The sequence below is a fragment of the Moschus berezovskii genome, chromosome 8 (genome assembly GCF_049115385.1).
Source record: "Moschus berezovskii isolate FMDL1 chromosome 8, NW_MosBer_1.0, whole genome shotgun sequence".
NCBI classification, from domain to species: domain Eukaryota; kingdom Metazoa; phylum Chordata; class Mammalia; order Artiodactyla; family Moschidae; genus Moschus; species Moschus berezovskii.
In genome coordinates, this window is record NC_142467.1 from 28757975 (window position 1) to 28785854 (window position 27880).

The following is a 27880-nucleotide window of genomic DNA, read 5'->3' on the forward strand; positions in this document are numbered from 1 at the left end:
TCTCTCTTTTCTTCTGCTGTTTTGTCTAAAAGGTAGTCCTAGAAATATGAAACTACATGCAGAGCAAGAAGTTAAAATTCCAAGAGAAACCCTCTCTTTCTAGCCAGAAGACCAGGAAAAGAAATCTTTGAGGTACAGAGCATGTGGGAGAAACTGCAGAGAGCTGGAGAAATGGGGCCCCTCATTCTGGACACAAACAGAAGCCCCAGGCTCATCGAGTGCATATCCAGGACAGATCTAAACCAGCCTAGGAAAGACTGTGAGGCAGAGGAATAGCTGACACAATTTTGTCAAAGAACACCAAGGCTGAGAGACTTTTACTCTGACTTAATATAAAGCTATAAAAAGCACAACAGTGTGGTATTAGTGAAAGAAGAGAAAATAGATAAATGTAACAAAAAAGAGAGTCTAAAAATAGATCCACTCATATATGGTCAATTTAATTTTTGAAAAAAGGTATGAGGCAACTCCATCAAGAAAGATTAGTCTTTTCAACCAACTGTGCTGGACCAAATGGACATCCACATGTAAAATATAAAATCAACCTGAACTCATACCTCACACCTTACACCTTACATAAAAATTAACTCAAAATGGATCATAGACCTAAGTATAAAATGTCTATAAAAAATCTTTGTGACCTTGGCTTTGGCAGAGTTATTTTATAATACTAAAAGTATAGTATATTAAAAATGTTTTTTGATAAACTGGATTTTGTATAATTTTAAAACTTTTGTTCTGTGAAAAATATTGTTAAAAGAATAAAAAGAGAAGTCATATACTGGGAGCATATATTGTATATCACATACCCAGTAAAGGACTTGTATCTAGAATATATAAAGAACCCTCAAAATCCAACAAAAAGAATATAAAGCATCCAACCAAAAAACAATGGGCAAAAGTTTTGAAAAGACATTTAACCAAAGAAAATATAGTAAGTCCAAAGAAGCACATTAAAAGATATGAACACAGTTGGTCATTAAGTAAATGCAAAACAAAACCACACAGGGATACTACTATACACTAATATGTATGGCTAAAATAAATTTTAAAACTGACAACGCCAAGTGCTTGTGAGGATGTCGAACAATTGGAACTCTCAGAAATTGCTGAAACGCAAAATGGCTCAAACATTTTTGGAAAACAGTCTGGTGTTTTTCTAAGTATTTACCCAAAAGAAATAAAACTTTTATCAACCAAAAAAACATGTCAATGAATTTTATACTATTTCCATGCTAAAGAATTTTATAACAGGGTATTATTTTTAATCAACAAAAAGTGGAAACAACTCAAAGGTCCTTCAAGTGGAAAAGAAATAAAGAAAATGTTGTGCATTTATATAATGGAATGCTACTCAGCAACAAAAAGTAAGCCACTGATATATAGCCACATGGATGAATTCAAATGCACTGTGGTGAGTGAAGGAAGCCAGCCTTAACACCCCAAATACTGTACATAGTAAAATCCATGTACAAAGAAAAGGAAAACACAGGCACCAAAAACAAGGGCTGGGGCAGGAGAAAGGATTGAGTACAAGTGGCTGCACTGGGGAACCTGGGGCAGTGCTAAAGGAGCTGGTCTGCATCTTGATTGAAGTGAGTTACACATCTCCATATATTTCTCAAATTCCACAGAACTGTACAGCAAAAAACAGTGAATTTTACTGTACATAATTTTTTAAATGTTCAGTTCAGCCGCTCAGTTGTGCCCAACTCCTTGCGACCTCATAGACTGCAGCACGCCGGGCTTTCCTGTCTATCGCCAATTCCCAGAGCTTGCTCAAACTCATGTCTATTGAGTTGGTGATGTCATCTAACCATCTCATCCCCTATAGTTCCATTCTCCTCCTGCCTTCAAACTTTCCCAGCATCAGGGTCTTTTCAAGTGAGTCAGCTCTTCACATTAGGTGGCCGAAGTATTGGAGTTTCAGCCTCAACATCAGTCCTTCCAATGAATATTCAGGACTGATTGACTTTAGGATGGACCAGTTTGATCTCCTTTAAGTCCAAGAGACTCTCAAGAGTCTTCTCCAACACCACAGTTCAAAAGCATCAATTCTTCGGTGCTCAGCTTTCTATATAGTCCAACTCTCACATCCATACATGATTACTGGAAAAACCATAGCTTTGACTAGATGGACCTTAGTTGTCAAAGTAATGTCTCTGTTTTTTAATAGGCTGTCTAGGTTTGTGATTTCATGGCTGAAATCAGCATCCGCAGTGATTTTGGAGCCCAAAAAGATAAAGTCTGACACTGTTTCTACTGTTTTTCCATCTATTTCCCATGAAGTGATGGGACCAGATGCCATGATCTTTGTTTCCTGAATGTTAAGCTTCAAGCCAACCTTTTCACTCTTCTTTTTCACTTTCATCAAGAGGCTTTTGAGGTCCTCTTCACTTTCTGCCATAAGGGTGGTGTCATCTGCATAGCTGAGGTTATTGATATTTCTCCCAGCAATCTTGATTCCAGCTTGTGCTTCTTCCAGCCCAGTGTTCCTCATGATATATTCTGCATATAAGTTAAATAAGCAGGGTGACAATATACAGCACTGTCGTACTCCTTTTCCTATTTGGAACCAGTCTGTTGTTCCATGTCCAGTTCTAACTGCTGCTTCCTGACCTGCATATGGGTTTCTCAAGAGGCAGGTCAGGTGGTCTGGTATTCCCATCTCTTTCAGAATTTTCCACAGTTAATTGTGATCCACACAGTCAAAGGCTTTGGCATAGTCAATGAAGCAAAAATAGATGTTTTTCTGGAACTCTCTTGCTTTCTCCATGATCCAGTGGATGTTGGCAATTTGAACTCTGGTGCCTCTGCCTTTTCTAAAACCTGCTTGAACATCTGGGAGTTCATGGTTCACATATTGTTGAAGCCTGTCTTGGAGAATTTTGAGCATGAATTTACTAGCATGTGAGATGAGTGCAATTGTGCGGTAGTTTGAGCATTCTTTGGCATTGCCTTTCTTTGGGATTGGAATGAAGACTGACCTTTTCCAGTCCTGTGGCCACTGCTGAATTTTCCAAATTTGCTGGCATATTCTTGGAAGGAAAGTTATGACCAACCTAGATAGTATATTGAAAAGCAGAGACATTACTTTGCCAACCAAGGTCCGTCTAGTCAAGGCTATGGTTTTTCCCGTGGTCATGTATGGATGTGAGAGTTGGACTGTGAAGAAAGCTGATCACTGAAGAATTGATGCTTTTGAACTGTGGTGCTGGAGAAGACTCTTGAGAGTCCCTTGGACTGCAAGGAGATCCAACCAGTCCATTCTAAAGGAGATCAATCCTGGGTGTTCATTGGAAGGACTGATGCTAAAGCTGAAACTCCAATACTTTGGCCACCTCATGAGACGAGTTGTCTCACTGGAAAAGACTCTGATGCTGGGAAGGATTGGGGGCAGGAGGAGATGGGGACGACAGAGAATGAGATGGCTGGATGGCATCACTGACTCGATGGACATGAGTTTGAGTGAACTCCAGGAGTTGGTGATGGACAGGGAGGCCTGGAGTGCTGTGATTCATGGGGTCGCAAAGAGTCGGACATGACTGAGCGACTGAACTGAACTAGGTTTGTCATAGGTTTCCTTCCAGGGAGCAAGAGTCTTTTAATTTTATGGCTGCAATCACCATCTTCAGTGATTTTAGAGCCCCCCAAAATAAAGTCTGTCACTGTTTCCATTGTTTCCCCATCTATTTGCCATGACGTGATGGGACCAGATGCCATGATCTTAGTTTTCTGAATGCTGAGTTTTAAGCCTACGTTTTCACTCTCCTCTTTCACTTTCATTAAGAGGCTCTTTAGTTCCTCTTCGCTTTCTGCCATAAGGGTGGTGTCAGCTGTGTATCTGAGCTTACTGATATTTCTCTCAGTAATCTTGATTCCAGCTTGTGATTCATCCAGCCTGGCATTTCGTATGATGTACTTTGCATAGAAGTTAAATAAGCAAGGTATCAATATACAGCCTTGACATACTCCTTTCCCAATTTGGAACCACTCTGTTTTTCCATGTCCAGTTCGAACTGTTGCTTCCTGACCTGCATACAGATTTCTCAAGAGGCAGATCAGGTGATCTGGTATTCCCATCTCTTTCAGAATTTCCACAGTTTGTTGTGATCGATACAGTCAAAGGCTTTGGTGTAGTCAATAAAGCAGAAGTAGACATTTTTCTGGAACTCTCTTGCTTTTTCGATGATCCATTGGATGTTGGCAATTTGATCTCTGGTTCCTCTGCCTTTTCTAAATCCAGCTTGAACATTTGGAAGTTCACGGTTCACGTCCTGTTGAAGCCTGGCTTGGAGAATTTTGAGTGTTACTTTACTAGCATGTGAGATGAGTGTAATTGTGTGGTAATTTGAACATTCTTTGGCATTGCCTTTCTTTGGGATTGGAATGAAAACACCTTTTCCAGTCCTGTGGCCACTGCTGAGTTTTCCAAATTTGCTGGCATATTGAGTGCAGCACTTTCAAAGCATCATCTTTTAGGATTTGAACTAGCTCGACTGGAATTCCATCACCTTCACTAGCTTTGTTCGTAGTAATGCTTCCTAAGGCCCACTTGACTTCACATTCCAGGATGTCGGCTTTAGATGAGTGATCACACCATCGTGATTATCTGAATCATGAAGATCTTTTCCGTACAGTTCTTCTGTGTATTCTTGCCACCTCTTCTTAATATCTTCTGCTTCTGTTAAGTCCATACCATTTCTGTCCTTTATCGAGCCCATCTTTGCATGAAATGTCCCCTTGGTATCGCTAATTTTCTTGAAGAGATCTCTAGTCTTTTCGATTCCATTGTTTCCCTCTATTTCTTTGCATTGATCGCTGAGGAAGGCTTTCTTATCTCTCCTTGATATTCTTTGGAACTCTGCATTCAAATGGGTATATTTTTCCTTTTCTCCTTCGCCTTTAGCTTCTCTTCTTTTCTCAGCTATTTGTAAGGACCCCTCAGGCAATCATTTTGCCTTTTCACATTTCCTTTTCTTGGGGATGGTCTTGATCCCTGCCTCCTGTTCAATGTCATGAACCTCCATCCATAGTTATTCAGTCACTCTATCAGATCTAATCCCTTGTATCTATTTGTCACTTCCACTGTATAATCGTAAGGGATTTGATTTAGGTCCTACATGAATGGTCTTGTGGTTTTTCCTACTTCTTCAATTTAAGTCTGAATTTGGCAATAAGGAGTTCATGATCTGAGCACAGTCAGCTCCCGGTCTTATTTTTGCTGACTGTATAGAGCTTCAACCTTTGGCTGCAAAGAATATAATCAATCTGATTTTGGTATTGACCATCTGGTGATGTCCATGGGTATAGTCTTCTCTTATGTTGTTGGACAAGGGTGTTGGCTATGACCAGTGCATTCTCTTGGCAAAACTCTGTTGGCCTTATGACCTGTTTCGTTTTGTACTCCAAGGCCAAAATTGCCTGTTATCCAGGTATCTCTGACTTCCTACACTTGCATTCCAGTCCCGTGTAATGAAAGGATACCTTTAATATAATTCATATAATTTCATATAATGAAAACACCCAAAGGGGTGTTTGTTCTAGAAGGTCTTGTAGCTTCTTCATAGGTCTTGTAGGTTCTTCTCGTAGGTTCAGTTCTTCATAGAACTGTTCAACTTCAGCTTCTTCAGCATTACTGGTCAGTGCATAGACTTGGATTACTGTGATATTGAATGATTTGCCTTGGAAACAGAGATCATTCTGTCATTTTTCAGATTGCATCCAAGTACTGCATTTCAGACTCTTGTTGACTATGATGGCTACTCCATTTCTTCTAAGGATTCTTGTCCACAGTTAGTAGATATAATGGTCATCTGAGTTAAATTCACCCATTCCAGTCCATTTTAGTTTACTGATTCAAAAAATGTCTATATTCACTCTTGCCATCTCCTGTTTGACCACTTCCAATTTGCCTTGATTCATGGACCTAACATTCCAGGTTTCTACGCAATATTGCTCTAGACAGGATCGGACTTTACTTCCATTACCAGTCACATCCACAACTGGGTGTTGGTTTTGCTTTGGCTCTGTCTCTTCCTTCTTTCTGGAGTTATTTCTCCATTGATCTCCAGTAGCGTATCGGGCACCTACCCATCTGGAGAGTTCATTTTTCAGTGTGCTATCTTTTTGCCTTTTCATGCTCTTCATGGGGTTCTCAAAGCGAGAATACTGAAGTAGTTGGCCATTCCCTTTTCCAGTGGACCACATTTTGTCAGAAGTTTCCACCATGACCCATCCGTCTTGGGTGGTCCTACATGGCATGACTCATAGTTTCATTGAGTTAGACAGGGCTGTGGTCCATGTGATCAGTTTGGCTATTTTTCTGTGATTTTGGTTTTCATTCTATCTGCCCTCTGAGGGATAAGGATAAGAGGCTTATGGAAGCTTCCTGATGGGAGAAACTGACTGAGGGTTAAACTGGGGCTTGTTCTGATGGGTGGGGCCATGCTCAGTAAATGAAGAAGTGAAGTGAAGTCGCTCAGTCGTGTCCGACTCTTTGAGACCCCATGAACTGTAGCCCACCAGGCTCCTCCATCCATGGAATTTTCCAGGCAAGAGTACTGGAGTGGGGTTGCCATTTCCTTCTCCAGGGGATTTTCCTGACCCACGGATTGAACCCGGGTTTCCTGTATTGCAGGCAGAAGCTTTGCTGTCTGAGCCACCAGTAAATATTTAATCCAACTTTTTGTTGATGGGCGGGGCTGTGTTTCCTCCCTGTTGTTTGACCTGAGGCCAAAGTATGGTGGTGGTAATGAAGATAATACATTCTTAAATGTATTTATTTTTAATTGGAGAATAATAATATTTACAATATTGTTGATTTCTGCCATATAGCAACATGAATCAGCCATAGGTATATGTATGTCCCCTCCTTCTTAAACCTCCCACCCACCCTATCCCACCCCTCTAGGTTGCCACAGAGCACCAGATTTGAACTCCTTATATCATACAGCAAGTATCCACTGGCTATCTAATTTTACATATGGTAATGTATATGTACATAATTTTTTAAATGTTCTATATATCAAGAACAACAGAGAAAGATGAATAAAGGACAGAGAAAAGTTTATCAGATAAATACTACCCAAAAGAAAGTTGGTGTTGCTATACTACACTAGGCAAAGTGATTTTTATGTAACTTGACTCAAGGCATATAACTTGTAAGGGGCAGAATCAACCTTTAAGTCGTTTCTTTCTTGATATACATTCTATGTTATTTTCAATGTAACTTAATAACTTACATTCTACTTATCAAGAGGTAGGAAATTTATTAATTAAAACAGAAAAGTCTGAGAAAATCTCATACAAATTCTCCCATGCAGTTTTTATTGTTTGAGAAAAGTCAGTAAATATTCAGGAAAAAATGTTTGTTTAATAACAGTGAAACTATTTTTGTTTCACTTGGAGATTTCTTACCTCGTTTTCCTTCATAATAATAGAAGTCATCTATTAATTCCACCTAAAACTTGAAAATTTCCACCAGACTTCTCTATAAGAAGAAATAAATATTAACATTTAGAATTGAAGAATCCAACCAGTCCATTTAAAGGAGATCAGTCCTGGGTGTTCATTGGAAGGACTGATGCTAAAGCTGAAGCTCCAATACTTTGGCCACCTCATGCAAAGAGTTGACTCACTGGAAAAGACTCTGATTCTGGGAGGGTTTGGGGGCAGGAGGAGAAGGGGATGACAGAGAATGAGATGGCTGGATAGCATCACCGACTCGATGGACATGAGGTTGAGTGAACTCCGGGAGTTGGTGATGGACAGGGAGGCCTGGCGTGCTGCAATTCATGGGGTCGCAAAGAGTCCGACATGACTGAGTGACTGAACTCAACTCTGAACTCTGCAGCTAAAATGATTGATCAGAGGAACCTGCCTGTTTTGAATTGAAACATGTGCAGGAAAAACTAGGGGAAAACTAATTACATAACATAGTGTGAGCAGAATGTGCCCAGGTACCTGAAAACATTTAGGGTGTATCATGTTCCTTACAGGATGTTAAACATCAGTGATCATATGAACCATTAAGTAATACTTCCACTGATGGAATTTGGGTGTTTGGTCTTCAGAAAAGTCAACGTGAAAAGTCAAACAAAACAGCAATTAAAGTTTCAAGGAGGTCCCCAAATCCCAAGAAACTATTCTAGTACTGTTTCCCTCTGGGAATTTTTTCAATTAAAATACAATAGCTGCCTGTGCTTAGAATGTTGAAAACTGAGTGAGGAATAACCTCTTAGACCAGAAATTCAGCTTGTGAAATCTCTGCTCTTGGGAGTGAGTTCAAAGTTGATGTCAAAACTACAGAAAACATGTAGAAAAAATGCATCTTTATCTTAGCTTCTATATTGGTTATTAAATGCAAATCTGGTTTCTTTTTGCTCACTTATATTGATCTGATATTACTTAGAGTGTCTACAAATTGCAGCTAGAAATGGGCAGGTGAATTAAATGAAAGTCCCAAGGGAAATACACTTCATTACCAGCTGAATCCCCTTAATCAACCTTCCTCAAGCCCAGTCTCTCCCTGTCTCCCAATTTCCCTCATATTTTCACTCCAAAATATGTGAGGGTTTCTCCTTCCCATGGACAAGGCATGCAATATTGCGCAGTAACCAGGCCCTAGAGAGCACATTCATTCAATAGGAAATGAATTTTACTTCCTGTTAAACATCAGCCCTTGGCAAGAGTGCTCAGGGCACTTGATTTAGCTGAGGTCAGTCCCCTGAACTTCTAAACATGAATTTGGTGTATGTGCATGTGCTCAGAGGCTCAGTCATGTCTGACTCTTTGCAACTCCATGGATGATAGTCGGCAAGGCTCCTCTGTCCATGGAATTTTCCAGGCAGGGATACTGGGGCGGGTTGCCATTTCCTTCTCCAGGAGATCTTCCTAACTGAGGGATCAAACCTGCGTCTTTTGTGTCTCCTGCATTGGCAGGCGGATTCTTTACCACTAAACCACCTGAGAAGCCCCGAGAACGTAGTTTGGGCACACCAATCACACAAAATTTTCTCACTGGATATAGACAGATAAACATAAAATAAGGGGCACCCAAGATTTCCAAACCATCACCTGGAAAGTCATTGCTGTCCTTAGACAGACTGGTTTGGAAAACCTCTGATTCTGGCTAAAGTTTGGCCAGGCATGAATTAGAAAAGGGAAAAAGCAGAGTGCGTGGGGAGAAGGGGTGTCCCGGATGTTTGCCCTGAACCATTCTGGTGTGTATACAGATTGGTGAGCTTTACCTAAAGTACAAACAGGTTGAATTAGCCAGGGAGACACTATTGGCAGCTATAGAACTTTAAGATCCTTAGTTTCCAAAGTTAACTGGCTACATTTTCTGATTATAAAGGATCTCCGTAAAATACCCAGAGGGCCAAAAGTCTATCTCCTAGGAAGTGCCAGGATGGAGAGCTCAATTCAAATATCCTGATCACCTTCCTTCTGGACCATATGGTGAGTTGTTAGAAGTTGCCTCAGTTTGACAGGATGAACTGTCATATCCAAGGCTGTGGGCTCTAAGAACTATTTTTATTCAGTCGCTTCACAAAATAACTTTAGCAGATGCAAAGGTAAGCCTGGCCACACTGATCTCAGTTAAGACCAAAAGGATCTTTTTCTGAGCAACCCGCTGGAAACAATATGGACTTATATATTCCTGATTCAACTCTCTCAAAAGATAGACTTGACATGTCTAAAATTCCCCTTGTCAGGGAACAAAGCACTGTTAGTTATATAGCTTTAACTTGACAGTCTTTTGAATTATATCTTGGAAATATGTCCTCTAGCTCAGACATTTTCAAACATTTTAAAGCAGCAGAACACTTTTCGCAAATAAAACCTTACAAGAAATCGAAAGAAAAACACAAAAAACAGAAGAAAGTGGAGGTGTTTTGATTGAAGTAATGTGCAGAGCTCCAAAGACCCATCTACCTTATTTGGACTGTCCCTAGTACATCCCCTAATCCCCCTCACACCCTCATATACATCCTAACACACAGAGAATAGCCTCAAGATATCCCGATTCACACATGGGGCTTCCCTGAACACTGTGTGAAAACCCAAATTAGCTGACACCATACTTTTAGGAGATTATACAAAATGATTAGGATTTGATTAAAGCTTCATCAGTAGAAGAAAGACCTGTTTTGAGAAGACAGTCTCCATATGGTCCACACCTCCAGGGGTGGCCATTTTGATCAATGGGGAAAACAACAGCCAAACTTGTGTCACAGTAATAACTTAAATTTCCTAATCAAAGTCCAAGGGGAAACATCATTCACATATTCAAGAGACCAGCACTATTGATCACTTAGCCTTTTCTGGTGGTGACATTGATGTCAAACATGCCTGAGAAGATATTCAAACAAAATGTGGAAAATAACTGCAATTTTCTGATTATTTCTACGTAGGAGATGAATTTTACAGGATGGATCTTACACATATGTTCTCCTTTAACAGCTGTTTGCAATGACCACCTTCAACTCACAGTGGAAGAGGAAGGCTTTAGAAACGTTTAAACAGGTTATATAAGCAACCTTCTGAGGTCTAAAACTTTGATTGTCTGGCTGTCCTTATGTGGAGTTCCCCACTGGCTGTATATTAACAAGTCTAAGTTTGAAAAAGTTGCCTGTACTGCCATGTGAGAGTATAAGGGACAGGCCACTGCATTCTTGGCTGTTAAAGTCTATTTGAATAAGGTTAGTGGGGTGGAGTGGGGGTGGGATGGGGCAAAAGTCTGGCAGAAAGCAGCTTATTGATTAGAGGAAGCTACTTAGACATGTATTCAATTTAACCTCTTCAACCAGCAAGTGGTTTACCTCACAGCATCCATGCATATTACCATTTTCTCTTCAGTATATAATACAAGTTTTTCTAGTCAAGTACAATACCTGTACTACCTCTGGCTCTACCACAATTACTGGTACAATGCTGGAGATACTGTAGCGATTTAATGAACCAGACTTTACTGCACAAACAGTGCAAAATTCCTGGAGATATTTTGCCCATAAACTGAAGAACATTTCTTTTATTTTTTAAGTTTAGTTAGCCTTGTTGGCTATTCACTATAATTGAACAAATCATACCTGAATTGTGTTTCCTTACCCTTTAATGCTACTAGAAAAGAAGCCTTAATATCCACTTCACTTTCTTATATGTAACAAATTTTAAAAACATTTATTCCCAGCATTACTGTAAAAAATTCTTTAAAAACTCAACTCTAGATGTACTGTAAGACATGCTAAGACATTTCTGTATCTCAATGGGAAGCTGTAGGTTTAGCCACAAGCCCAATAACAACCACAGATTGTAGCATGCAATGCTCGTGGCATGGCTTCGGGAGATGCTCATGGCATGGCTTGGGAGAAGTACTGCAGATGGATTCTCACAGGCCCAGATGGGCTACTTCTGCTCTTTATAGCCTTGGGACATCCCTCCCATGCTCTGCCAACCTCATCATGTAAAAAAAAAAAACGCAAGTTGAAATAGCTATCTAAAGCTGAAGGTCTCTCCTGAGGAAGGCAATTCACTATCAGGATTTTTTGAATGCTATTTGAATGACAACTACAAAACTATTTAGTTAACTAAGCGAATATGACCCCTAAATACTCTATACCAGCTTCTTCTTCAATAAACAATCAGTTTGAGCCTGTGAGTGTACTGTTGCAAGAAACCTGAAGCTCAACAATCATTCTATTGATCACTGCAGTGCTGTATTTTATCCAAAACACAAATTATGCCCACTGCTTTTCCTTTTCACAGTATTTATGGATTAATGATAATAAGAGCTCATATTCTTAGCACCAACTATGTGCCAAACATCATGCTAGGCACATCGCAGGCATTAACTCACATAATTCTCATAACAACCCAATGGGGTCCTCTTATAGTAGTCCCCATATAGAAATAATTTCCCATTTTGTGAAAGAGAAAGGTGAAACATCAAATAATTTAATTCTGGTCATATAAGTAGAACTTAAGTAAGAACCCAAATGATTCTGTCTTCAGAACCAAACTCCCACCCTGTTCAAAAAACTATTTTTAGGTCCAGCTATATAATATTATATCCGTCAAGATTAGTTGCAAAAAAACAGACCCTCCTTTGTCAGACTGAAGCCCTCATTAGGAGAGATGAATCAACAAATTCTAGGTGACTTTCTAGAAACAATTCCCAAAGCCATCCTGGAGAACTAGAGACCAAACGATATAGTGCGTCTTTTCAAATCAGGAATCTGCCATTTTAGAATCATACCTCCAACTCCCATAATTAGAACTTGCTTCTACTCCAGGTCCTCCAGGGTAATGCCACACCAGCTCCAATTCACACCAGCAAAACAGTCGCCACATCCACTGCCTCTTGACACATTCAAAGCTAGTAACTGGACACTATAGTCACACAGACAATCCTCAAGACCCACAGTGCTTCCAACACAGTACAGCCTCCAACACTTCTACCTCCCAAATCCCTGTACAAATGCAACCAATATGATGAACCTAATCAAATTCAGACCTCTCTCCAAGAGGGAGATGGAGAATTATGTTTTAATTCTCCAATGTCTGCAGTACAGGAAGGGAACAAGAGGAGGAGGGTGAAATGGATGTTGAGTTATACTCATACAAACTCAACATTCAGAAAACTAAGATCATGGCATCCGGTTCCATCAGTTCATGGCAAATAGATGGGGAAACAATGAAAACAGTGAGAGATTTTATTTTTGGGGGCTCCAAAATCACTGCAGATGGTGACTGCAGCCGTGATATTAAAGGCACTTTTCCTTGGAAGAAAAGCTATGACCAACCTAGACAGCATATTAAAAAGCAGAGACATTATTTTGCCAACAAAGGTCCATCTGGTCAAAGCTATAGTTTTTCCAGTAGTCATGTATGGATGTGAGAGTTGAACTCTAAAGAAAGCTGGGCGCTGAAAAATTGATTCTTTTGAACTGGTGGTGTGGAGAATTCTACTGAGAGTCCCTTGGACTGCAAGGAGATCAAACCAGTCCATTGCTGGGGTCCAGCCTCGGCAGAGTCCAGGGATACCCTCAGGATGAGCAGCGTCGGCGAGAAAAGAAGGAAAAATAAAAAAGGCGAGTCGAGTCTTGGTAGAGTGCAGAATCAAGACTGCTTTATTTTTTTTTACATCAGTGCTTATATACCCTAAAACCGGCAATACTAAAAAGGGAGGAGGGATTGTCTTGATACAATTGTGCCAGGAATGCCGTCATAGACCATCTTCTAGAACAGCCAGCACCTTCACGCATAACTTTCAAACAATGGGCTTTTAAGACATCAAGGCCACAAGGCATGAGAAAATGGCTTTATCTGTGTAGCAGTTAGTCTATTGTAAAAACTATTAGCAAGCCTTATCTTGGGAGTCTCAGTTCTGCGCAAACTTTGTAACTCCCTAGGAAGCATGGTATCTGTTTTGGGGCCTTACCCCCATATCTCTGCAGAAACAATTTTTTACACTAACACTATATGCTTATTCATTTTGTTATAAACCATTATCTCTATGTATTCCTTTAGTGTATTCCCAGGCATACCATGGACAGGGGTCAGGGAGACATATCAGCAAGCACTGGTATGTGACCTTGAAGGCCAAGAGTCTCATGAGCTCCCTCCGGATTTCACTTTAAGGGGCCCTTCTAAACTCATGAAAGGCTTTGTATCTATTTTGCTTGTGAAATGTTTAGGCCTATTGTTAGCAGACTTAGTTTTATGCCGGGGGCACTTTGTGCAGTCCTGAGCATTCCAAATTCTAAATTGACAATTATAACCCCAACAGGGCCAGAAGGATTAGGATGTTCTGTGTAAAAATATTTTCTTCATTCCTGGCCAGTTTATAGGGCCCATACACTCTCAGAGACTGTATTGCTGCCATGCAAAGGCTTCAAGGGGGATATTTGAGCAGGAGTCAGAATTCTTAGAAAGCACAAAGGACTACCAAGCATCAGAAGAAGAAGAGACGGAGGCCCGGGAGAGAAATCCCCGGAGGTCTGGACGGCATTGCGTGCCAGCTCCTCAAGCCAAGACCTTGTCATGGGTGGGGTCTCTCTTGCCGGCTCCCGACAGTCCATCCTAAAGGAAATCAGTCCTGAATATTCATTGGAAGGACTGATGTTGAAGCTGAAACTCCAATACTTTGGCCACCTGATGCGAAGAACTGATTCATTGGAAAAGACCCTGATGCTGGGAAAGACTGAAGGCAGGAGGAGAAGGGGACAACAGGGGATGAGATGGTTGGATGGTACCACTGACTCGATGGATATGAGTTTGAGCAAGCTCCAGGAATGGCTGTGGACAGGGAAGCCTGGCATACTGCAGTCCATGGGGTTGCAAAAAGTCAGACATGACTGAGCGACTGAACTAAACAGTCACTAAAAATTCTAAAGATTGTTCTTCTTTAACATGGTTGCAAAATTTTGTGTGTCTAGGGAAAGGTCCCAGATTTTTCATCAGATTCTCAAAGAGGTCCATGATGCAAAAATGGATTAAATATATATGATAACATCTTGTCACTTAACAGATGTTTAACTTTTAGCATCTTATCTGATGTCCTTGTGCCTTGATTTCCCCTTCTGTAAAATGTGTAGAATAAAATCAACCTAATACAGGTGTTCAGAAGATTAAGTGAAATAATAAATGTATTTAGAAGAGTACCTAGCACTTGGGAAATGTTCCCTAAGTGTTCCCTATTGTACTGAAAAATATGTAGACAAGATAAATTCTCAGCTTAAAAAGTTATATAGTAGAGTTGCCACCATGCCCCCACACTTTTAAATTCATTTTCAATTTCATAGAGCTTTTCGAAGTGAATACTTGACTTTCTGTGACAGCAAACAGAAAGACACGCACCCATTTATATGGTGATGACCTGGTTCTACTTAAAGAATACATTGATCTCACAGCCAATTACTGCCAGAAGGAACAGCTCAAGCAAGACTGTGCCAAAACCAAATGTGTCAGTTTTAGATGTTCTTCAGGACCCAAATGGATAGTATTTTGAAAGCATTCAAAATGCTAACCCTTTTATTGTTTATTGTCTGGAGGGAGGTGTATTAATAGTTACTTCATCCTGGCAGGCCTGCTCCGATACCATTTCATTCAATCATATATTCCACTTGTGTCTTGTTATTTGGGTGAGGTGGATGACTGATAATTCTAGCTCGCAAAAATCTTGCCATCCAAGAGCCTATCTTCCAGGCTTAAAGGAGCAGGACTTAGTGCTTCCATGGATTCTGCTCCATCATTGGTGCAAATCTAATGAAGCTTTACAAAGCAAAGCCTGAGCCCTTTTGACAGGTACTCCTCCAGGCACCTCTGCACAACAGAAAAACGGCTCAGGCTTGGAAAGGATGCAAAGCAGACCCTTTAATCCTGACTATACTTCCTGGATGTCTAAAATGTATGTGCCCAATCAACTGCAAAAAAAACCTACATTTCATTCATCTGTAACCTTACTGATTGACAGATACATGGCTCCAATATGTAGCCTGATGGACATCAGATTGTAACACGTTAAAAAGAACAATTATGTCCAACGTCAGCCAGCACTCGGGGAAAGGGTTCTCTAATATCCTACTGGTAAGAGGAGTTAGTACACTTCTTATGAGACTGACTTGGGGATTATCTAACAAAATCTTTAAAAGTGAATGCTTATTGACTCACCAATTCCACTTCTAAGAATTTATTCCAAGGAAATGATCTTACAACTGCATAAATTGTATGGATAAGAATGTTCATTTAGGACCTGTTTATAATACAAACAATTGTAAAAAGAACTCAATGTTGACAACATTAAAACAATTATGGTATAGTCTTAAAATGAAATTCTATGCAGTTATTAGAAGGAAAATTTAGATGTATTTAAATATTGGTATGAAAAGATATCTGTGACATAAATATAAAAAACCAGGTGTGATCTCATATGCATTTGTGTATATTTATATATTATATATACATGTGCAAATATACATTATATATAATTACATGAAAAAATAATATTTCTAGAAAGCTATACACTGGAAGGTTAACAGTGGTAATTTATAATGTTTGAGATTGAGCAATTTTTTTTCTTATGCTATTCCATATTTTATTAAAAATGATCAGCATACAAAACTTTTTTCAACAGAAAAAATAAATTATTAAAAAATCTTACACTCAGATGATAGCACTTTTACTTGAAGATAGTCCAAGATATGTATTGAGATTCATACATACAGAATCTTTAAACTCTTTCTTTGTATCTTGTACTAATATTGGAACAAAGAAACCTAAATGCCTTTAGAAGACAGGTGGGCAAAGTAAGTGAAACAGGATATCAGGCAAAGGGAAAAGAAAGTGATCATGTTTGACTATAGAGCACATACCTAGTCCAAAGGTTTTCAAATTCAAAAAGCTTTCCAAGCACTCAAAATACATCTACAGGTTGAATCTGAACAGCAAGGCGTTAATAAGGACCTTTGCAGTATAAATCTACTCTCCCACGCAACTCAACAGTACTCCCTCCCCACCTCTTAAAGGTGGCTTAAGTAGTATCTATAAAGGAGATAATTTTTTTTATATATGTAAAATTATCTTCCTAAAATTTAATATAAGAAAAAAGCTTGTTTCTCTTGGTAAATATTCATTTCATAACAGAATGAAAGCAACATATTTAATTGGCGTTCTCTTTTTTTGTTATTTGTTGTTCTAGACAGCTCCCATATGTCCCTTAGCCTAGGTTTTCTGTAAAACTGTCTTTCCCTCTCTACCACTTAGTTCTTATTCACTTTCTTTCATCTTTACAGTTCATTTATTAATCTTACATTTGAGTTTATGTATATGCTGCTGCTGCTGCTGCTAAGTCACTTCAGTCGTGTCCGACTCTGTGTGACCCCATAGAGGGCAGCCCACCAGGCTCCCCCATCCCTGGGATTCTCCAGGCAAGAACACTGGAGTGGGTTGCCATTTCCTTCTCCAATGTGTGAAAGTGAAAAGTGAAAGTGAAGTTGCTCAGTTGTGTCCGACTCTTAGCGACCCCATGGACTGCAGCCTACTAGGCTCCTCCATCCATGGGATTTTCTAGGCAAGAGTACTGGAGTGGCTTGCCATTGCCTTCTCCGGTATATGTATATACAAGACTTTAAATATTTTTGAAATTTAGACTGGACAAAGGGAAGTAGCAATGATATACTGAAAAAATAACATCAGCATGCAATAAAATAATTGTAATGACTTGCAAACATGCTTTATATATTTTGTATTATCTCTATTTGCCAAATTTTAAACTACAAAGTATAGACTGCAAATGTAATACTGTAATGACTTGCAAGTATGTTTTATATATTTTGTATTGTCTCTATTTGCCAAATTTTAAACTACAAAGTATAGACTGAAAATGTAATATGGGAAATTTAACAGCTAACATGGAAAAGAACCAGGAACACAACAGGTGAAAAGAAAAGGCTAAGGGGGTGGGAAATAGAAGTTTTTAAAAGGTGGAATAATTGCATTACAGAGTACAAATGTGCAGCGACCACTGTGCCAATAATAACAGAAAACAAACAGCATCTTTCCTGTGCTTGCGCTCAGTCACTTCAGTCATGTCCATTTCTTTGGGACCTCATGGACTATAGCCCATCAGGTTCCTCTGTCCATGTGGATCCTCCAGGCAAGAATACTGGAGTGGATTGCCATTTCCTTCTCCAGGGGATCTTCCCAACTCAGGGATCAAACCTGTGCCTCTCCTACATTTGCAGGCAGGTTCTTTACCACTAGCACCACCTGGGAAGCCCAATACCCTCACAGGGATCTGGATAAGTCTGTCTGCAGTCCATCTTCCATCCTCTCTGGGTCCTGTGCCTGCCTTACCACCTCCCAGGCTTCTCTACCTGTTTCTAGCTGCTGCTTTACTGCCCACCCACCAATAACCTCTAATCACTCAAAACCTGGAAATGAGAATATAAATATTCCTCAAACTTGAAGTTTTGGAACTAAGATGTTTATTAAAAATTAAAAATTGATGATAGGTAATTATCAAAATGAAATGTGCTAAGATGAGTTATATTAAAATTAATTATTAAATATTTTAAATGATATGTTATTTTCACATTTATAAGCTGCTCCTTTTTTAGGAATAAAAGTTCTAAAGATCAATGAAATACTAGAAAATTCTTTAAAGTAAGCTCTCATATAAATTCAAGTCATGCGCTGAGTCAAAAGTGCAACTTTGATGGTAAAAAGCTAAGCAATACTCAGCTCAATGAGATATACATATAACAAAGAACATTATCCTAACCAGTCTCTTGTTTATATTGTCTACTGAAATAAAATTCAATTTAAAGAAATAAGTCCCAAATATAAAAGAATAAGCTGGCTACTTGTAAGAAATACATTCCTTGTTTAACCATATATCTTGAACTCTCATTGAAATGGAATAAAACAAAGCATTTTAGAAATTAATCATCAAAAGCTGGATGAGAAAGTAATCTTATACATATGCCTAAACAGCATTCATTATGAAGATTTCCTAAAACATTTCAGGGTGTAAAGTCAAGAAATTTTTTGAAAAATTAATTCTTTAGTCAAAGATAATGACTAAATACCTAAGGAGAAAGAAAGAACTTTCATATATGTCTAAATGTAAGGAAAGCCTTAGAAACAAAACTTACAAAAATGTGTTTTTTACCCCAAACAAGAAAAGCACAATAGAGTGTAAGAGACAAAGGATATTTCTAAATTGATTTAAAAAAAAATGAATATGGAGAATGAAGTACTCTGATGATGTATGGACTCCATAGCATCAACATTCAGTAAACATTAAAGACACAATGCAGGCATAGATTGACAATCTAAAAATAATTACCAACAGAGACAAACAAAAACAGCACTATCATCACTACCCTAGGATACCAAAGAAAGGGACATACAACGATGAAGTGTATTTCATTCTCCTAAAACAGGGGAGTGTGGTAGAATTACTGAATGCTATTAAAACACTGGAAGGTTTCTACAGAAAAGTCTGCAAGATAGATGTAATTACTGTGGGATTATAAACCTACCCACTAAGGTGATGAATTAATGTCCAGAATAAATACCTAGAAACTCAGAATCAACAAATTAGCAGCAAATTAGAGAAAACAATCACATGATGTCTGAGGTCCCATTTAAATGAAGCTCCACCATGAAAGAGCCAGCGATGAAGCTGGCAGTGATTCTGAAGCAGCAGCAGCAGCAATCCATAAAGGCTTCTTAATTTTCTTGTCATTTAAGAATTAAGCCACTTCCAGTTCACACTGATCCTACCAGGTGCACTAAATTGATGTCATTATGAGCCATCAGGAAATACCCACCGAGACCTATACCAACACTGAGAAGTTCTGTTAAACAGCTGTGTGTTTTCATTGATTTGTATTATTTAAAATAGAACAGTTAAAAGTCAGTTATAGGATGCTGTGTAAAAGAGATGCCTAAAGACTCTAGGGAGACTGCGTTCAGAAGAAAGCCAATCACTGGAACTTCACTTGCGCACTTAAGATTACTAGAGGAAGCACAATTAAATCATCAGTTTATCAGCCATCATTATAAATCACCAGGCAACATATCAAGCTTCATTATTTAAGAATCCTTAACCAGTGACTTCCTGCATCACTGAGAGTCAAAAGCAATCTACTCACCAAAAGGTACCTAAGCACTTTCAGAATTTTTGCTGTGTGTGTGTTTACCCTGAGAGATTTATCATGGAAACATAATGAAAATCACTAAAATTATCATACCTTTGCATGTTTTAGACATGCTAAAATCTTCTAAGTGAAATCAGTGGTATTTGGGGCATGCAGAATGTGTACTCAAGACTTCTAGTCTGGTTCTCTCACAGTACTCGTGTGAAATCACATGGAAAAATAAGCATCGAGTTTCTTTCCACTTCTATCCACCCAATCCCATTAATTTACTCACACTTGGACAGCCTTCCCCAGACATATATAGTCAGAAAATAAAGTACCTCAAAATTCCTAGTTTTCCAAATCTGAAGCACACAGTTCAGGTGTTAGAAACTATATATTTGAAAGGAGATGACACAGGTTGAATTTTGTACACAACCCTTTCTCTTACTCTTCCCACCAACTCTATGTAGATGCTTCCATTAATTTTAATGGAAAAATAAGACATGAAGAGTTTTTGTAATTTGCCCAAGGTCATATAGCTCGTAAGTGGTGGTACCCAAAGTTAAATCCACTCTGCCTGATATAGCACCTAGATAAACACTCCGAAAGGAAGAAAACCTCCTTGGAGAAGGGCTGCTGCTGCTGCTGCTGCTAAGTCACTTCAGTCGTGTCCGACTCTGTGTGACCCCATAGACGGAAGCCCACCAGGCTCCCCTGTCCCTGGGATTCTCCAGGCAAGAACACTGGAGTGGGTTGCCATTCAAACATTTGCTTATTTAATGATATTAAGAAATTATTAACAACTTTAGTTGTGATAATAGAATTGTGGTTATTTTTTTAAAGAATTCTTACCTTTTTTAAAATAAACTTTTTTGAGATAAATGTGGATTCACACGCAGTTGTAAGAAATGATACAAAGAGATCGCTCATACCCTTTACTCAGTTCCCTCCATGGGAATATGTTGCAAAACAAACCTACATTATCACAACCATGATACTGACATTGATACAGTCAGATACAGAAAATTCCTATTGCCATCTGATTCCCTCCTTGCCTTTTATAACCACACCAACTTTCCTCCTACCCATAACCTCTGAAAACTGCAGTCTATTCTCTTACCTATAATTTTCTCATCTCAAAAACATTAGCTAAATGGAATCATTTACTAGGCAACCTTTGGGAATTGACTTTTTGCACTCAATAATTCTCTGGCGATTCATTCAGGTTGTTTGTTACTTTGAATTACTGAGTAGTATCGGGGTAAGGATGTACCACTGTTTGTTTAACCATGCACCTCCTGAAGAACTTCAGAGTTGTTTCCATTTGGGCTATTACAAATAAAGCTGCTATAAACATTGGTGAAGAGCCCTTATCTTCTAAAAATACATACTTAAATGATTATGGATGAGATAATATGATGTCTAGAATTTGCTACCAAAAAAATTAGATCAGGTGAGATATCAAAATAATAAGATTGGTCATTAGTTTATAAGTGTACTATGCCAGGGGTCCCAAACCCCCAGTACCTGTACATGGCCTGTTAGGAACTGATCTGCACAGCAAGTGAGTGGTTGTCTTCCCTAGTGCCAAAAAGGTTGAGGACCACTGCACTACACTATTATCTCTATTTTTGTATTATGTTTGTAATTTCCCATATTATACATATTTGCATATGTATTATGTTTATAATTTCCCATAATAAAAAAATTTTAAAAAGAAAACAGTAAGAAAATTACTTATCTGATCATTACTCACTCACATACATAAATATACATGCTGCTGCTGCTGCTGCTAAGTCACTTCAGTTGTGTCCGACTCTGTGTGACCCCATAGATGGAAGCCCACCAGGCTCCCCCGTCCCTGGGATTCTCCAGGCAAGAACACTGGAGTGGGTTGCCATTTCCTTCTCCAATGTGTGAAAGTGGAAAGTGAAAAGTGAAAGTGAAGTCGCTTAGTCGTGTCCGACCCTTAGCGACCCCACGGACTGCAGCCTACCAGGCTCCTCCATCCATGGGATTTTCTAGGCAATAGTACTGGAGTGGCTTGCCATTGCCTTCTCCGTAAATATACATATCTTCAAGTAAAACTGGAGTATGATTTCTTGTCTTTTGATTTTAGCCTCTGCCAAGATTATAGGAGTTCTTTACCTAAAACACAGAGCCCACACCTTCCAGTGATCATTATTGTAACAGTCACTGTACCAATTTAGGCAGATCCAAGCTAGGCACCTGTTCACTTTCTTCTAGAAATTCTTTATTAGGCTGCAGGATTGAGATAATAGGTAGTCCGTGATGTTGGACAAAAGCAGGTAAGTAATCACCATAATCAAATATATGAGATTCATGAGTGGCTTGTCTTCAAAAGAGAGTTCATAACTGACATGAATAGGTCCTTATCATCAAGACAAACGCTGAGGGAACAGAAGTGTGATTACTGAAGATGAAGAGCAACAAACTGTATGAGCACAATCAAGCCTGAAAATGAAGTGAAATGCATGTTATCTTATGCAAAGACTGCTTTTGTTTTTAAGCCACTCTGGAGGACAGGGTATTATTATCATGTTCAGTCTGCAAGCTAATGGTTCTTTAGTATAATCCTGCAAATGGTGTCTACTATTTGGTGCCACCAATATCCTATCAGCTCAGTGCTCCCCAGTGCCGTACCACACTCTCCCCCATCACAGCACTGAGGACACCCTATTTTTTCTCCACATGGGGCCTTAGAAAAATGAGGACACACTCTCTCAAAGATCTCAGGCAAAGAACAGCACATAAATAGCAACCCATTAACCAAACTGGGATCAAAAACTAAGACTTCCAAAGTGAATATTCATAATGAGTTTCAAATACCAAGTTAGCACAATGACAACAAATGAGTTTCCCTTGCTAGGTCTTCAGTGCCTGGAGATACACTGTGATGAGCAACTCTAAAGCTTAAATAAAGTGCGTTATCGAAAGTGGGGATACCTGTCCACAAGATCAATCCCAACAAGACACACTCAAAAGGAACACCTAAATGTTATACTTAGATTACCATATGGGTATATCAAATATCCCTCCCAATAAGTGGGCCTCATACTTGGTACTGAGATGGTAATGAAGTGAAGTCACTCAGTCGTGTCCGACTCGTAGCGACCCCATGGACTGCAGCCTACCAGGCTCCTCCATCCATGGGATTTTCCAGGCAAGAGTACTGGAGTGGGTTGCCATTTCCTTCTCCAGGGGATCTTCCCGACTCAGGGATCGAACCTGGGTCTCCCACATTGCAGACAAACGCTTTACCGTCTGAACCACTAGGGAAGTCGAGATGGTAATGCTTATTGTGATATGATCTGATCATTAGTACCATACTCTGCTAAGTAGGAAAAAGAAGGTCTGCTAATAGATGGTCTGTATCACACTTCAATGCCTGTAAGCTATTAATAAAAGATACTAGTCAATTCCGGATCCCTGGGTCGGGAAGATCCCCTGGAGAAGGAAACGGTAACCCACTCCAGTATTCTTGCCTGGAAAATCCCATGGACGGAGAAGCCTGGTAGGCTACAGTCCACGGGGTCGCATAGAGTCGGACACGACTGAGCGACGGAACGGAAACGGAGTCAATTCCATTTAAAACTATCAATGTATAGATTGGGTCATGTGGTTGGGTTAGCAATTTAGGAATCCTATCAGTAGAACAAAATCTCTCGGCAACATCCTATTAGGAAACTAAGAAAATATGGTTGAGTTCAAAAATCTTATTTATATGTCACAAGTCAGAACAGAGACATGTGAAATTAAAGCCCAAAATGACATAGACCATCCAGAATTGTGCTTTGGTTTGCACTGAGGAGATTAATGATAGGGCTGCTAGAGACATAAAAAGGAAAAAAAATAAGATTTGGGCTCAGATGCATAATATAAAATGTAATTGAAACAAGCAGACAAAAAAGACACTACAGTTAAATACATATATATTTTTGGATGCTCCCTTCCTCTATCCTTTGCCGTCTTTTTGACTCTCAAAACCAAGCATTTTCTAGGGCCTGTGGATTCTGACTCTACAGTTTATATTTTTGGACAGTTTGTGGTCACTGACAAGACACTGGAAGTTGAATCACTTAGCACTCACCTTGACATACTTAAAGGTTAGTCTAAAACAGTTTACATAAAATAAAATGCTCTTGCCAAAAACCTTTCTGATGGATTTGCTTATATATCTCATTACATTACCCTTCTCATAGCAACCACTGATTTCTGGTCTACAGAATTGGGATTTAAAAGGGACCATTTTTGTAAGCTGAAGTGGTTTCCGAGAAAGGGACATGTGAAAGAACAGGGGGAAATACAGAGAAAGAACAAAAGCAACAGAGAAAGCATTAAACCGGAAAGAATTCCAAGAACACACTGTACAGGATGGGTTTGGAGAAGCTGTTCAGCCATGTATGGCAGGAGTTGAGACTGTGTAGTGTGGAGGAGGAGGAGGAGGAGATAAGCTGGAAAGGGCCAGCGGGACCCAGGGATTGGCAGCCTTGGAACCCAGGCAAGGCATTTAGACCACACACCATAGCCCCTTGGACAGCCACTGCAGGCTTGCACGTGGGTAAGATAAGTGCTGCTTGGTTAGGAAAACACGACTAAAGGGAAGGGGCAGGGAGGAAAGGAGCAGAAGACCAAAGGCAGGAGGTTTTACTAGTTGTTCCAGGTGAGGCAACAGGGGCGAACCAGGAAGATGACAGTAGGAACGGAAAAAAAGGATTAATTTGAGGGGGGAGGGGGTGTGGTGGTGTGTGACTCATACACTTAAAACTAGTTTTTTTCCTCAATTAAAACCTAAGAAATGGTCATTTGCAATCATTGTCAGAGAACTACATATGAGATGCTAAGGATTCTTAAGTTGATTGGGAGGTAAACTGTCATTATGATCAAACACATAAGAGGGCATAAAAATTCTAATGGCTGATAAAGTCATTTTTAAAGAAAGCTTTGATTAAGCTTAACAGAGGCTAGGAGAAAATAAGATTTTTGATATAAGTAAAAAAGAGACCATGATTGGTTTCAAGGTAATGAATATTTTTTAATTTCTAAAATAATTAGTTGCTGATTTTAGCAAGGCAGTAATAATGACTTACATGATTGACAAATCTATTTTCTCTACTTTTGAAAATATACTTTTTATATCTACTTTTGCAGATCTATTTTTGCAACTTTTTTAGATCACTATTGCAAACCTATTATTCATCAAAAGTAATTTTTTTTTTTTTGCAAATGCACCTATGAGTAAAACTCTGAAGCATTACAAGGTGACACATGCTAAATCATCCATTTCTTGGTGTATATGACAACTTTGTTTCTGTTCTCACTTAATACATTTTTATTGAAAATCTACTGTATGATAAGTACTGTGCTGGTTATACAATGGAGAGGGGAAAAAAAAGGTCTACCCACAAGAGTGCACACAGTATAATGGAAAAATGAATTTAAAAAATCCAAATACATAATTTAAATTTGTAACATGTACTATGAAGGAAAATTACAGGGCGCTATTAGGACTTATACAGAGAAGCTAAACCAAGCCTGGATCTGGTAAGATGTTTTAAAGGAAAGTGTCCTTGAACTGAAATCTGTAAGGAAGTAGAGGAATGAAATAGGAAAAACAAAGAAGAGTGAACTAGAAGAAAAGACACACAGAGGGAAGGAATCACATATAAAAAGGAAAACATTCTCTAACCTGTTGAGTAATAGTGTCCCTTGGTCCCTGCAGCAATCGCGTCTTATAGCACTCATGAACTCCTTCCCAGATGTCCTTCAGAGCTAAAGGTCTTCCATCTGTGAAAGTAAAGACTGCCAGTTAGTAATTGATTAGACACGGTGGTGCTTAATGTCAATCTAAAACTACTGAAAGAATATTATAACTTTAAAAAAATCTTTACTTAGTATATATACTATTTATATATCAAAAGAGTACTGTATGAATTACTATTTTCTTCCAGAGGGACATTTAAATAATCAAACTTCTTTCCATCTCCAGCAGTAAAATTATCTGCTCACTTATTGCCTCTAGGAATTTTACAAAATAAATAAGATCCAAATGTGTTTTAGAGAAAACTGATAGACAAAAGTACCAGTAAAGGACCAGGTAGACAGACTCACATATTCACAAGGGTGTACTATGGATACCTCTGAAGTCTTCATACTTCTTCTAATCCTTAAATTAGAGACCATCCCCGTGCTTTCTTCACCCTTCTGTTGACTGAATATCTGTAATGTTCAAATCACTCCGTTGGGTACCATGAGAACAGAAGGAAAGCACATAATTTCTCCTAGTAAGGACTGTTTCCCGAGTAGGGAAACTAGGACAAGTATATATCAGTAAATATTGATACTAAAATCAGTATTTTGTATTGATTGGTAGATTGGTCATCGCCAAGAGGAAAACTGAACTTCTCTGACAGTCCAGAGGGAGACATTAACACCCACTGTCTGTTTTTAGGGGTGGAGGGACTTGAGAAGGACTTGCCATGAAGAAATCAGTAAAAGCTTCAACTTGTTATTCACCTATATTCATAATCACCCAAATAATGTATTTTACGAAGAACAGTATGACACAAGTGGAGAAATAGATATCTAGGTTCAGAAAAGAAAGCAGAAAGAAGGAATTACGATAAAACCACACACTGATGAACAGAAGGTGGTCTTAACATTAGAATTTATTGCCGTGTTGTGCTTAGTCGCCCAGTCATGTCCGACTCTTTGTGACCCCATGGACTGCAGCCCACAAGGCTCCTCTGTGCATGAGGATTCTCCAGGCCAGAATACTGGAGTGGGTTGCCATGCCCTCCTCCAGGGGATCTTCCCAACCCAGGGATTGAACCCAGGTCTCCCACAATGTGGGTAGATTCTTTATAGACGAAGCCACCAGGGAAGCCCAAGAATACTGGAGTGGGTAACCTATCCTTTCTCCAGGGGATCTTCCTGACCTAGGAATTGAACTGGGGTCTCTTGCATTGTAGGTCAATTTGTTACCATATGAGCTATCAGGGAAGCTTCAGAATTTAGTGCTACTTGGCTCATTTAGAGTCAACCAAGTCCTCAAGACTTAGGGGTGTGCTCTTTTCTTTAAGCAAGTAGACAATATCATTTAAAGAAAATTCATCATCCCATTAGATCCAAAGAAGTATTTGGTCATTAGGTACAATACAACTTGGAGAAATAATCTACTCAAAATCCCTCCAAATCAAAAGGTACAGATGTGGGGTATAGGGGAAGAGCAGGAGATCTGAAGTTCATGCTGAGTTTGAATCCTGGTGTTGGCACTTAATTCTCTATGTGACTGCAAGTTATTTTCTAATTGAAGTATAATTAATTTACTCTTTTGCTTTTAACTTTACCTGAAAATGAGGATAGTAATCCTCAAATTCGATCCTTGTGAATGGCTTACACCAGTGAACACACCAGGACTGCGTCAGGCACATAACAAGAGTTCAGTATATATTAGGTATCTCCTCCTAGCCCCCATTGCACCATTCCAGTAATTCTCACAGCTTAGAGCTAAAAGATTCATTTATAGACCATTATTTCTTAAGCATTTTCTCATGTTTCTATACCATGCACATTGTGTTTAATACAGCAATATACTAATACCATAGACAGAGCATTTCTCATGTCTGACCTGAAAAGTTGAACTTTTCCTCAACCTTTATTTTCAATAAATAGCAATAGAATATTTTGATACATTTTCAATAAGCATCTTCATCTTGGCATTTATCTGGCAGCAGGAGAACAATATCTTGTGATAAATAGTTTTATTCCATTGACATTTCCATGTCTGTAAAATGAACAAGATTTATTCATCCAATTAACATTTGAATGTCATGTTTAGCTACAAGTTTAAAACAAGATGCCTTCTGTATCTGTGTTATATTGTTGTCTGAACACATTTACAGAGTAGGGCCAAACTTTAATCTTAAGCCCTACACATCTTCAAAATGTGCACGTGTGTGTGTATGTGTGTGTGTGTGTGTGTACTGATACTAGGGAAACAGTGTCTTAGGTATGTCAGCGTCAAATAGAAAACCAAATAATCAAACTATTAAAAGCTGACATGCTTTTAAAATAATTTTCAGATGTTACAGTTAAAAGAATCAGTTGTCGAATAATAAAATGTTATAGCTGGTATAATTACTAATTTTAGATATAAGATCTCAGGAAATATACATCTACCAAAATTATGGAGCCAGTCCATAACT

The 27880-nt window shown here is 39.0% G+C and overlaps 1 protein-coding gene across 6 annotated transcripts in view; it reads right to left on the reverse strand.

The window, feature by feature from the left end:
- The window catches only part of ATG10 (autophagy related 10), a 276660-nt gene that overhangs the window by 47612 nt on the left and 201168 nt on the right, over window positions 1–27880 (reverse strand). For all 6 annotated transcript variants that reach the window (XM_088838497.1, XM_055428713.2, XM_055428715.2 and 3 more), the window contains one exon: window positions 25363–25460. In XM_088838497.1, the coding sequence (XP_088694623.1) occupies window positions 25363–25460 (98 nt within the window). The remainder of the gene's footprint in view (window positions 1–25362; window positions 25461–27880) is intronic.